At 59.2% G+C, this 12,874-nt stretch overlaps 1 protein-coding gene and 1 long non-coding RNA gene across 3 annotated transcripts; one reads left to right on the top strand and one right to left on the bottom strand.

Moving 5' to 3' along the window:
- The first annotated feature begins 984 nt into the window (after positions 1–984).
- On the top strand, positions 985–8,369 carry TENT5B (terminal nucleotidyltransferase 5B). The gene is made up of 2 exons (XM_030290406.4): positions 985–1,425; positions 4,971–8,369. Exons 1-2 carry the CDS (start codon positions 1,243–1,245, stop codon positions 5,988–5,990), a joined length of 1,203 nt encoding a protein of 400 aa, XP_030146266.1. The 5' UTR covers positions 985–1,242; the 3' UTR covers positions 5,991–8,369.
- Positions 8,364–12,001, bottom strand: LOC140680475 (uncharacterized). 2 transcript variants are annotated; one of them, XR_012051805.1, is made up of 3 exons: positions 11,644–12,001; positions 10,644–10,978; positions 8,364–10,124 (listed from the first exon to the last, which is right to left on the bottom strand). It is a non-coding gene; the product is annotated as an uncharacterized lncRNA (long non-coding RNA). The 2 variants fall into 2 exon arrangements; XR_012051806.1 differs by having other exon boundaries at positions 8,364–9,882.
- Between the last annotated feature and the right edge of the window lie 873 nt (positions 12,002–12,874).

The following is a 12,874-nucleotide window of genomic DNA, read 5'->3' as shown; positions in this document are numbered from 1 at the left end:
GGGAGCTGGGCACGTCAGGATGGGGACCCTGCGCTGTGGAGTGACAGACTGTGGGGTATCTGTGGGGTGCCAGCCCGTGGGGCATCACTGCAGGGAGAATCAATGGGGCGCCAGCCTGTAGAGCATCGATGGAGGGTCAGATCACAGGGCAGCTGTGGGGCACCAGGGTAAAAACGGGGCATCACGGGGCCATCGGGTCATGGGGCGTCCCGGGGCATCGCTGGGGCACCGGCGGGACACCCAAGGGCACCGAGGGCCTCTCGAAGGGCACCAACGGGGCACCAGCAGGACATCAGCGGGCACTGCTGTGGCGCGAGTGTGACTCAGGGTCACCAAGGGCCATCGCCGGGGTCCCACTGGACAGCCAGGGGCACCCATCCCGCTGTGTCCCGGTGTGTCCCGGTGTGTCCTGGTGTGTCCCGGTGTGTCCCGGTGTGTCCCGGTCCCATCCCGGTGTGTCCCAGTGTGTCCCGGTGTGTCCCGGTCCTGTCCCGGTCCCGTCCCGGTGTGTCCCGGTGTGTCCCGGTGTGTCCCGGTCCCATCCCGGTGTGTCCCGGTCCCGTCCCGGTGTGTCCCGGTGTGTCCCGTGTGTGTCCCGGTCCCGTCCCGGTGTGTCCCGGTGTGTCCCGGTGTATCCCGGTGTGTCCCGGTGTGTCCCGGTCCTGTTCCGGTCCTGTCCCGGTGTGTCCCGGTGTGTCCCGGTCCTGTCCCGGTGTGTCCCGGTGTGTCCCGGTGTGTCCCAGTGTGTCCCGGTCCCGTCCCCGGGCGCGCGCCCGCCCCGCCAATCCCGGCCGGGATTCCCGCGCGCCGCGGGGGCGTGGCTGCCCCGCCCATCCCCGCCCTTGGCCCCGCCCCTTCCCTCTCATCCCCGCTTCGATTGGCCCCGGTCCAGGCGCGCTCCTCCCCCTGGGCACAGCTCGGGCCGGGATTGGCGGGGAGCCGGGCCAATGGGGCGCGGCGCGGGTGCATAAAAGGCGCGGCGGGGCGCGGGCGGGCGCAGCGCTCGGCGGAGCCGGTGGCGGGCGGGGGGCGGCCGGGGCCGGTCCTGAGCGATCCCTGCGGGCACCGACCGCGCTCCCGCCGCGCCCCGCGCAGCCGCCCCTCGCCGGCGCCACTGGGGGGGGGGGTGTTTTTTTGCTGGTTTTTTTTTTTTTGCTTCCCCCCCATTATTTTTAAATTTTCCTCCCGCTCCCCCTCCCCGCCGGCACTTCCGTCTGTGTTGCGGGCGGATCCGGGTGAGCGATGCTGGAGGCGGCGGCGGCGGCGGGGGCCGCTGCGGGCGGCGCGGAGCAGCGCGGGAGCCGCTTCAGCGTCCTGACGTGGGAGCAGGTGCAGCGGCTGGACCAGATCCTGGGCGAGGCCGTGCCCATCCACGGCCGCGGCAACTTCCCCACGCTGGCGGTGCGGCCGCGCACCATCGTGCAGGTGAGCGGGGCCCGGGGGATGGAGGTGCTGCGGCGGCGGGGAGCGGCCCCTGCGGGTCCCGGGAGCCGCGGGACGGCTCCGGTGCGGGCGGAGCTGAAACCGGGCTGTGAGCCCCCAGAGACCCGCCGAGCCTCTCGGAGCCGTGCCCGAGTGCTGCCCGGCTCCTGCCGGGTTGGAACCGGGAGAAGCCGCTGCTCCCCCGCGGGAGCAGCACCTGCACCGCGGCAGGCTGCTCCCAGCCCTGCCCAGCCCTGCCGGCTGCTCCAGGGGGGTTAAAGTTTTGGGGGGACCGCCCCCATCATCCCGGGGCTGCTGGCCCCGGTTCCCACCCCCGGGGGTCCTGGTGCGGCTGGAGGAATGCTGGAGCCACTGCAGGAATGCCTAAAGCTGGAAAAACCCTCCTGAGCAGCTCACCCCGTCCCTGGGGCTGCTGCAGCTCCTGCCGTAGGTCCTGCTTAGCTTCCTCCCCTCTTAGGTTATTCCTACTCTTTTTGAGTTAATTTATGGCCCTAAAAAGCAGTGAAATGTGTTTGGCCAGGGCAAAAGTGGCTTTTTTTGGAGCTGCTTCCACGAAATGGCTTCGTGCTGGTGGACATGTTGGGCTGGTGTTGGAAGAGGCAGAGTTATTAATTCAAAGGCCAGATCAAATGTCTGTGTCCTTTGATTTCTGGGCACCCCTGGCTGAATTCTCCAGCGCCTGCCTGAGACTTTGGCTTGTTCATGAGCTCCTCTTAGTTTAACCATCAAGTAATAACTGTGTTTAATATTAAACTAACAATGTAGCTCCAATGAGCTGATGCATATTCATATTTGGGAGGCGACTTCATTCCTCAGTAGTGACTCATCAAATATAAAATCGGGCATGTTGGCTTCTAATTAAAAAGCCTATTCACGGCGCTAAGACCCAACTGGCATTCACAATAACCGGGATTTTGGAGCTTCAGCTGCTTGAGAAATAGTTAGAGCTCAGCCTGGGAGAGGGAAAGGTGACATTTGAAAGGCTGGCTTGGAATTCCTGGAGTCGCTGCCGCATCCGTGGGGGGCAGGAGCGCTGGGTTGGGCTGCTTTGGGATGAGGTGAGAGCTGCAGGCAGGACGCTGCCCTGGGCTGGGGCAGCACCCGGCCCTGAGCAGCACCAAACCTCGCAGCAGTTCTTGGTGCCCAGAGGATGCTGCCAGCAGCAGCTTCAAGCGCGGCGTAGCTGAGGGCTGTAATTGTGCCCGGCCGTGCTGGCAGAGCCTGTGTTTAAGGCTGACTAAGCTGGAACAAGTAACCCAAAAGGCACTTATTTATCCTGTTGTTGTTGTGGCAGGTGGGAAGCGCAGGTCAGGACGCAGCAGGATTTGCTCCTGCCTGGCTGTCACACTCAATTATCCCAACCACACGGAAGGTGAGCTGCTGTTTTGGGAAGCAGGTCAGCAGCTGCCTAACCCTGGAAATATCCAACCCTCTGGGGGAAAATGCAGCCCTGAACCCACTGCCTGCAGCCAGGGGGGACGAGCTCCAAGTGAAGGTTGGTGGGTGGAAGCTCCCAGGGAATGGCAAAGTGCTCTGCTCCCTGCTGCTCTGCAGGTTGGAGACTTCTGGGATGATCTGGGACAGCGCTGAATTGATAAATTGGGCTTTTTCCCTGTTTTTTGAATATATCTCACACAGACAGACTGGGAAACTTGAGTAAGCTTGGAGGCTGCGGGTCTGGAACGCTGCAGGTCCTGAGCCGTGCCCAGAAAGGGGTTAAGCGGGTGTTCTTTGGGGTTAGGAAATTAATCTGGAACAAGGTCTTCTTCAAGCAGCGGGCCCAGCTCCACATCTGAGACTTTGTGACCTATATCTTGTCTCTCTAAGCCCGAGAGCCCGGAGCTCTTCAGCTGCACGAGCGGTGCTGGAGCTGTGCCTCGGGTGAGTGGCTCCAGCTGGCAGCAAGGGCCGGCCAGCAGCTCCCCTGGGTGACGTTTGCTCCCTTTGGGGGAATAGCAGACTCCTCTTGTCAAACTCCCTGCCTTGGAAAACAGCTTTTTCCCTGGCTGGGCTGGCAGGGTGAGCAGTCCCTGTTAAATGCTGCCCAACATGTGACTGTCACCAGCGGCTTGGCGAGGAGCCCGGCTGCGTTTCCAGCCGGGCAGGGATGGCTCACGTCAGGGAGAGAGGGGAAGCACCACCTCGAGAACCATGACAGCCTCCCAGGTGTGCCCACGTCAGTGGGTTTGTTCTGGGTGGTTTTGGGAAGGCAGCAGAACTCGCTGCTGGCCCTTGGTGTGGTCACCGAGGGTTCCGTGCTGCAGTCCCTGACCTTCTGTGTGTTCTTCCTTCCAAACCAAACCCACCGAGGGGCAGTTTTACTGCTGCTGAGACCACAACTGCAGCGCTTCTTATCTCCCCCAGAACTGCTCAGGCCCGGGGCAGCCAAGAGGGTTTGGCCCTTGTGATACAGCTTTGAACTGAAATTCACGTTTTGGGCAGCCAAAACGTAGAGTTTGTGGGGCCTCTCAAACTAGGGCAGGCTCACAGGGCTGCAGGGCCCAGTCAGACTGGCTCTTGGTGATCCAGTTTGTCCATTCGTGTCCCAAGCTTCGGCTCTTTCAAGCCATGGCCTTGCTCTAGGCTGGCTGGTTGGGACTCCTGGGGAAATGGAAATGGCTGGAGGGGAACACCAAAGCAGGACGAGACGTGGGAAGAGCTCCTGCTGGAAGGTGCAAACCTAATCTTCCTGGGATCTCTGAGCTGAGTTAAACTCAAATTATAAGCTGGTGTCCAGATAGTTTATTTTATGGTCTTGGGGGTTATTTTAGCCTCCTTCTTGTTAAGTAATCAGGCAGGTGATTCAGCTTTCCTGTAAATGAACAAAGCTTTGGAGGGGCTGCTGGGTGTGCCAGGACTGAGCAGGCAGCATTAAAATCACCGGAGTAACACCCGCAAGATGAAAGCTGCCTCTTGTGCTTGATAGCACGCCAAGCTCAGCACGAAGCTCTGACACACTGGAAATTGTTAGGATACACTTACTGGTTGGGACATGAACCTGCATACGCCTGGCTGGGGCTTTTGAGTGGCTCTGGCATCTTGATTTGCCTTTAATGGATCTTGACAGGCTGAAGGGATGGCTAAAAGGGGTGAGCTGCCCTGATTAAATCCACGGGGACTGCTGCAGACTGGGCTGCCACCTCCTCTTTGGGGTCTCTTTGGGGTCGGCTGGCCTTGGCTTGGTCGCTGGAACTGGGAGGGGATGTAGAGGGCAGAGACCAGCCCAAAAAATGGGGTCAGGAAGGCTCTCCAGGCCAGAGCAGGGAAGGCAGGGAGAGCAGACCCTGCACTGGAAGCAGATCATGTGCAGTCAGATCTCTAATGCCAGGGAATAAGTAAAGGAGAGCCACCCCCAGCTGCTGGCAGCACTCGGGATGCTTTCCAAAGTGACCTATTTCCAGTGGATTAGCTTTTTATTTGGCTGTCTGGCACTGGAGTGACCCATATAAGCGCTGGGAGTGCTCCTGCCGTCCCCAGGCTGCTCCAGGAGCTCCCTCCTGCTCTCTCTGACTCTGTCTCTGCCTCAGGTTGTCCGGAGCCGCCTGGAGAAGAAGGGAATCCCGGTGCACGACGTCAGGCTGAACGGCTCAGCAGCCAGCCACGTCCTGCACCAGGACAGCGGCTTGGGCTACAAGGACCTGGACCTCATTTTCGGGGTGGATCTGAAGACCGAAGACGTTTTCCAGCTGGTTAAAGATGTGGTCATGGATTGCCTGCTGGACTTCCTCCCCGAAGGTGTCAACAAGGACAAGATCACGCCCGTGACCCTGAAGGAGGCCTACGTGCAGAAGCTGGTGAAGGTGTGCAACGAGACCGACCGCTGGAGCCTCATCTCGCTCTCCAACAACAGCGGCAAGAACGTGGAGCTCAAGTTCGTGGACTCCCTGCGGCGCCAGTTCGAGTTCAGCGTGGACTCCTTCCAGATCATCCTGGACTCGCTCCTGCTCTTCGGGGAGTGCTCGGAGACCCCCATGGCCGAGAACTTCCACCCCACGGTCACCGGGGAGAGCATGTACGGGGACTTCGAGGAGGCCATGGAGCACCTGCGGCACCGCGTCATCGCCACCAGGAACCCCGAGGAGATCCGGGGCGGGGGCCTCCTCAAGTACTGCAACCTCCTGGTGCGGGGCTTCAAGCCCAAGTCGGAGGTGGACATGAAGGCGCTGCAGAGGTACATGTGCTCCAGGTTCTTCATCGACTTCTCCGACATCGGCGAGCAGCTGAGGAAGCTGGAGGGATACCTGCAGAGCCACTTCGTGGGCATGGAGAGCAACAGGTATGACTATTTGATGACCCTGCACAGGGTGGTCAACGAGAGCACGGTCTGCCTCATGGGACACGAGAGGAGGCAGACCCTGAACCTCATCGCCATGCTGGCTGTGAGGGTCCTGGCTGAGCAGAACATCATCCCCACCGTCACAAACGTTACCTGCTACTACCAGCCAGCCCCTTACGTCAGCGAAATAAACTTCAACTACTACGTGACCCACGTGCAGCCCTTCCTGCCTTGCAATCAGTCCTACCCCACGTGGCTTCCCTGTAACTGAGCCAGGACAAACTCCAGGGTCTGTCCTCCAAGGTATTTCCTTGCCTTGGGGGGTTGGAAGGGTGGGGAGGGGGAGCGAAATAATAAAACCTACCAACCTTCCCAGGACTGCAACAAAAGGAAACTTCCTGGACTCTTGCTTGAGCGTCTCGTTCCTGGGATGTTGGAACGAGCCTTGTCTGCTGTACACTGTGATGGGAAGTGCAGTGCTATGGAAATGACTCCTTATGGAATTGTGGAGGCAACGGGGCGGGGGGGGTGTGTGAGGGGAGACTGTAGAATTACGCTAAGGTAGAGCTGCACTGCCCTGAAATGGATCTGAATTGTGGGGTTTTTTTAGTGCAGGAGGTGTTATGGGTGTGCAAACTTGTGGTTTCTGCCAAGAGAAGCCAGGGTGGCTAATTCCTTTGAAGGACCAAAGAATCCTGTTTAAGTGCCTGTAACAAAAGAAACACAACTGTACTGTAAACTTTATTATTTTTTGCGGGGGCTGATGGCCCAGAGCTTGAGTGGGGAATGTCTGAAGAGGAAAATGTTTCTGTCGTGGGTGGGGAGGGTCGCCAGATCATTTCTTATCCTGGCTGAGGCCAGAGCAGGTCCTGTGTCGCTGAGGGGCTGGGGCAGCACTTGCTGCCTGTGAAGGACCAGCAAAGAGCTGCCAAAGTGGGGCTGCACAGCCCGGGGGGGTTGGAATGGCTGAAACTGGGAGCACTGGGGAGGGGGGAGTGCATGGTGGAAAATGCTGTGCAGGGCTTGCTGAAAAAAAGGCAGCAGGGTCCTACACGTGGATTTCTTCAAGCTCCCAAGTCTGCAGTGCCAAAATACAGTAGAGTTTCTAAACGATGAGGCAGGTGATTTGTCCAGGAGCTTGCCCCAGGCTGCCATACCTAATCCTGTATTTTCTAGGGGAATTTGAAATGCTGCTCTTCGTTTTTTCTTTTTTTTTTTTTTTTGACATGCAGTGTGATTTTAATGCACAAAGCCACGGGCCAGCTGGGCCATCGGGAAAGGTGAGGCTTGTCCTTTGAAGCACAAACCATCCAGGTCACTGGTCAGTCATTTCCAGCTGTTGCTCTGTCCTCCAGGGGGGTGGACAGGCCTCTGCCATGCTGGAGATCATCCCTTGGGCAGGTCCCACCTCCAAAGCAGCCTATTCCCAGCTCGGTATTCCCTGTGTGAGCCACTGAAAGCATTTGAAATTCATTCTCTAGCTAGAAATGGAGCCTGGGGGCAGAAAGGGGGTGAGGTTAGTTGGCCTTAGGGAAAAAATGTCTTCTAAACAGACCCTCTGGTGTTTGAGGGTTTGGCTCTCTCAGTCCAAATGTGGCTTTGAAGCTGTTGAGTGTCCGGAGCACAGAAGTTTTTCGGAGGTGCCAGGGCTGCCCTGCCCGCAGAGAGCTCTGATTTCAGGGAGGGCAGGCAGCTGGCATTCCCTAGGGATGCTGCTCCGGGGGCACCTCGGCTTCCTGGTGCTGATCCTCGAGTGTCTTTACTAACTTGTGGTTTTTGGGGGTTGTTTTTTTTTTTTTTTTTTTTTTTTTTGTGACAAAACTGTAATAGCTGGGCAGATTGAAATAAAGACTAGATCCTTGGAATGTGTATAGCCAGATTGGTACGTTTTTTGGGGTGGGGGCGTTGTGGGTGGGCAGTAAGGGGGGTGGGGGTGGCTCTGACGCTGGGTATGAGCTGGCCCAGCTCTGCTCCCTGCATGGGGAGTGGCACTGAGCTGATTGCAGGTTTAGCTGCCTCCCTGCAGCGCTGCCCCTGTGCTGATTGCAGGTTTGGCTGCCTCCCTGCAGCTCAGCTCTGCCTTCATGGCCCTCCCCAGCCTCATCCCTCTGCTGGGAGCTTGGGGTGTCCCCTGCAAGGTAAAACTGCTGTGGGGCTGCTTTTGGGAGCCAAACTGTGCCACTTCCCGGGCTTTGAGGAAGATGAGATTGTTTTTCTTGCATTTGGAACTGAACATAGATGCCATGTAGCATGTTTTTTACAGGCTGCTCCTACCCACAGACACACTAAACTGAGATTCCCTCCTTCCCTTTGAGATGTCCAGGCAGATCCCCTACAGCCAACAGCTCGACAGGGCGACCTACCATTGAGATTGCACTTTGGATTTATGGAGTGTGTGTGGTGGGACTCTTGTGAGTGGCTTGAACCTGAATTTTCTAGACCTTGCAGTGATACTGTGCTGCCTCCTCCTGTGAGGGGGCAATTGGAAGATTCCAGTAGCTTGAATGGCACTTGATATATTTTTTTTCCGTTGTTTTGTTTGTTTTAAATGTCTTTTTTCCTACACCTGTATCACTTGTCATGCGATGGGCTTGACATAGACTCACTAGATTCTTTAGAATCTGTTACGAATAAATACAGTGTATTCAAATTTGTTGATTATTTTTATTTGCTTGTCCATCCGGGCGGTGTGACGAGGAGATGACCTGGCCCTGCTCCCACCAAAAACCAGGCTCAGAACCATCTGGGCACCTGGAAAGGGGCAGCTGAGCCCCTGGTTCTGGGTCTGCTCGGTGCCAGAGCAGCTCTGAGCCCCGGGAAGCGCCGTGGCCATCGCCAGGTCCCTCCTGCAGCTTGGGGGGTTTCTGTGTTAAATGCTGTTCTTGGGTGTTGTGCACCTTCCCTTTCCCTGCTGCTGGAGGGGGAGGCTGGCCGTGGTGGGGTGGCACTGGGACCCTCCCTGCTGGCTCTCCTCGGCTCCATCCCCTGCTCTGAGCACCCAGAGGTGCCTGGAGCCCTCAGGCTCAGTCCTGGTGTGCAGCTGACCCACGGCAGGGAGAGGCTGGGGGCTGGCAGGGGTCTGTCCCAGGACAGGCCCTGTGCAGGGCTGGCAGCGGGTGCAGCTCCTCCAGCCCTGGCCGCCCTCCAGCCCAAGATGAAGTTTCACTTCCCCCTGTCAAGCTCCAGGCAGTTCTGGTTCCACTGCAACAATGGAGCTGACCATGTGCCAGTCCCTCTTGGGGACAAACTTGCTGCCTCTGCATCTCCAAATTTTCACAGTCCTGGGCCAGAGCTTCCCTCTGACAGCGGGGCTGGGGTGATCAGGCTGGGCTGGCACTGTCACAGTCCCTGTCCCTGCTTGAGCAGGCTCTGCCTTTTGCAGGGCTCATTTCTCTCCAGACCAGCTGGCTTTGGAGACGTTTCCCTCTCTCTGCCCGAACCCAGCATGATCTCCTGCCTTTTCCAAGTGTGTCTCGTGTATGGAAGCAGCTCTGAAGTCTCTCAGTCCCTCAGCTGTCTTCTGTGTGGGTGGCTGGTCCTGCTGGGGGTGTGTGGTGAATAAGCTGCCTCTGGATTTGTGACCCTGAGCAGAGCGACAAAAGCCCTGACAGAGTCGGCTCAGCATTGTTGGCTGGATCAGGCCATACAAAGGGATGTTGGTGGAAAGTGCTCGTTGTGATCAGAAAGGAGCTATCAATGTTTACAGCCGAGATTCCGATCCCTCTTTTGTTAATTGTCAAATAAAAAAAAACCTGTATATTTTCTCACAGCCTGTAGCCTGTGGTTATTTTCCTCTTTGAGCAGAGGGGTGCTGGGTGAGTCGGGGTGTGCCTGAGGCTCTGCTGGGTGAAATTCAGGCTCAGGTGCTGCTGCAGTGCTTCCCTCAGCCCGGCTCTGCTTTGGGCGTGTGAGGGGTGGCTGTTCCCCCAGAGCAGCTCTCTGTAAGTGCCTGGGCAGTGCCAGCTCAGTCACTGCTGCTGGAGCAGCAAGGGTGGCACTGTGTGTGCCCACAGCCCCTCTGCACAGCGCTGTGCCCGCTGCAGGCTGCAGAAACATCCAAAAATCCTCAGCCTTGCAGAGCAGGATCACTCCTGGGGCTGGATGCGGCTGTTGCAGCTGCAGCTTTTTCTCCTGGAAGGACACCTGGCCGTGCTCCAAGCTCCCTGAAACGGCAGGAATTTGTCTTGACTCCAGCATGAGGCATCTTGCTGCAGCCCTCCTGCTTCCAGCCGTCCCTGCTCTGCTGGCACCAGCTCTGAGCAGGCGGCTCGCTAGACCCAGCGTGGCATTTAAATTTCATTTTAATCTCTCTATTTAGCTTTTTCCTTGCAGCGTGCCAGTGTTTCTCCCTGGCTGCCCTCCTCCTCCTCCTCGTCCCTGGGTGTGAAGGCTGCTCCTGGAGCTGCTGCAGAGGAGAGAACAGCCTGGCTGTGTGGCTCCTCTGGCCGTTCGTAGGCGCTGGGGCTGCCAAGCACGGGACAAGCGCTCCATTGATGTGTCCCTTCCCCGGGGCTCCCTGGGGTGGCACAGCCGCCCTGCCTGCCCCGACAGCCGGGCAGGGCTCTGCTCTGCCACCCACCCGGCCCTGCTGCTGTCCCAGGGAGGGTTTGAGCTCCTGCTGGAGCTGTGCAATGCCCCGGAACCACGCAGAGCATCCAGGACAGCCCCACGTGTGCTTCTAGAGTTGTCCGAACTCTTCTGACCTCTGGCAGACTCGGTGCCATGACCACTTCCCTGGGGAGCTGCTCCAGGTCCCAGCCACCCTCTGGGTTAGAACTTCTGTGTGCACAGGCAGAGGAACCTTTAAAAAGCCTTTTTTCCCCTTTGTACACAGAGTATTTGTTCTGTTCAGCTCTAAACACAGGTTGCCACAGACTTCTTGGCTAACAGCTCCACGATTTCCCTGACAACCACCTTGGCTCACCTCTGGCTTCTTGGATCCAGCCCGGAATGAGCAGCTGGGGCATTCCCGTCCCTCCTGAGCCATCACAAGAGGAGATCAGCTGGTGCAGAGCCTCTCGCCTGCTCCACTGCATTCCAGCTTTTCCAAAAGTGTGGCCATTCCTCCTTCTCTGGGGATGGCCACACGTGGCCGAGCTGCTGCTGGGCTGGAAGGAGCTGTTGGTTCGCTGCTCCCTCACCTGGGTGGGTCCCCGGGCCCGGACACACATTCCAGCTTGTAGAAACACGACGGCTCTGACGAATTTGATTGAAATCCTCTGCCGGCATCCCGAGGTGCTCAGGGGAGTGACTGACAGCCTTGGCAAGGAGGAAAGGAGGAAAAGAAATCAATTGCCTTGCCGCCGCAGCCTGGGGTGTTGCACAAGGGAGCCGGGGAGGACAAGGACGGGGTGTCCTCCCCATCGCAGCTGCGGGGCCGGGACAGCCCCGGGAGGGACAGGCTGGAGGTGGGACGTGGCTCTGGGGCGGTGGGAGATGTGTTATCTCTCCCTGTGCAGGTGAGAACTCGCCTTTTCGCTGCCAGCACAGCGCTCCCGTTTTCCCTGCCGGCAGCTCGGTCCTGTCCCACCCTCCCCGTGCTGGCAGATGGGCACGGGATGGGCACGGCATGGGCACGGGATGGGCACGGGATGGGCACGCAGCCCCGGCTGGGTGGGTGATCCTTGCCCTCTCCAGCCCCCGCTGTGTTTGCCCTCCTTATCTCCGCTGCCAAAGCCCGGGCTGGGCCGGAGCAGTGTCACCCTGCCTCGCAGGGCTCCCGGGCTGTTTGCGTGCCCTATATTCTGCCTTGTAATCCCAGGAGGGGCTGGAGGTACGGACACCCCTCCAGCCCTCCTCCCTCCCCCCCGCAGCCGGCGTGGCTGGAACAGCTGATTACTTTAAGCATCCCTCTACTAATATGCAATTACAGGAGGCTTGGGCTGAAATCCCGGCTAAATCCGCGTGTCCGTGCCGTGACTCACCTAACGATGCTCCCCTGGCGGATCCTGGATGCATTCCTGAGAGCCTGGACATCGTGGTTGGCATGCCACTCACAGCCACCCTTCCCGAATGTCACCGGTGGGACGAGTTCAGCCAGTTCTGCCTCTGCTGCTCCTTGCCGGGATGGCGCTGGCACGTTCCGCCGGCCGGGCTGGGATCCCCTCCGCAGAGGGGTTTGCTCCCCTGCACATCCCGGGGATCCTCCTGCGCAGGGCTCGGCAGCACCGGGACCTCACAAGATGCTGCTGTGCCCGGGGGTGTTTGAGCGGGAAGGGAAGGGAAGGGAAGGGAAGGGAAGGGAAGGGAAGGGAAGGGAAGGGAAGGGAAGGGAAGGGAAGGGAAGGGAAGGGAAGGGAAGGGAAGGGAAGGGAAGGGAAGGGAAGGGAAGGGAAGGGAAGGGAAGGGAAGGGAAGGGAAGGGAAGGGAAGGGAAGGGAAGGGAAGGGAAGGGAAGGACCAGCCCTTCCCCGGGGCGACAGCGAGGGCTGCGGAGTGCGTGTTGCCTTCCCCAGCCCCAGCAGCTCCGGGCTTTGGGAACGTGCCCTTCCAGGGAAGAGAAGAGCCTTTGAAGCCAAAGCTGGTCCGGGCAGGCGCTGCCGCCCGCTCGTGCCGTGCCCGAGGGCACCGTGAGTCAGAGCATCCTCAGCAGGGCCCGCGTCAGAGCTGAGCTCAGCCGGGAGGGAGCGCGGCCCTCCGCCCCCCGAGCGCCCAGGGACTCGGAGATGGCGGCGTTGCTAATGGCACTAATTGCCCGGTGGTTATTTAGCCGATGATTTGTTTGATCCAGGCGGGCCGAGTTGCCCCATCGGCCCCGAGGCCATCCCGGGTGTGCGGAGAGCCAGGAGAGAGCGGGGGATGGCCAAGCAGGGTTCCCTTGGGTATGAGGGTTAATAAATCCGTCCCTGTGGGGTCCCTGGCAGCTCCCCACAGCCCCAGGTGATGCCAAACCCACTGGCAGCGGGGCAGAGCCAGCTCCTGCCCCCGGGCAGCTGATGGCAGGGGCTGGTGGGCTTTGGGGAGGCTGCTCAGGGCTCTGGGGGCCAGGGCTGGTGTCTGTGGGCAGGCAGGGAGCTGCTCTGCTGCCCAGCCCGGCGGCTCCTCACTCACCACCGCGTGTGGGAGGAAGGCTCATCCCGAACCTTGGCAAGCCGGGATTCCCGGCGTTATCCCTGATTGAGGAAATCCCCCTCTCCTTAGCCCCTCCCTGGCCCTA

Source organism: Taeniopygia guttata, chromosome 23 (genome assembly GCF_048771995.1).
Source record: "Taeniopygia guttata chromosome 23, bTaeGut7.mat, whole genome shotgun sequence".
Lineage (NCBI taxonomy): Eukaryota > Metazoa > Chordata > Aves > Passeriformes > Estrildidae > Taeniopygia > Taeniopygia guttata.
Note: the sequence above shows the minus strand (reverse complement) of the source record. Positions and strands in the feature narration are given on the sequence as shown.

What these genes read in the sequence shown, in the direction of transcription:
- TENT5B (XM_030290406.4), top strand. Translation starts at nt 1,243, where the DNA reads ATGCTGGAGGCGGCGGCGGCGGCGGGGGCCGCTGCGGGCGGCGCGGAG. An exon ending in GGCCGCGCACCATCGTGCAG is followed by an intron (nt 1,426 to 4,970) that starts GTGAGCGGGGCC and finishes TCTCTGCCTCAG; the next exon opens with GTTGTCCGGAGCCGCCTGGA.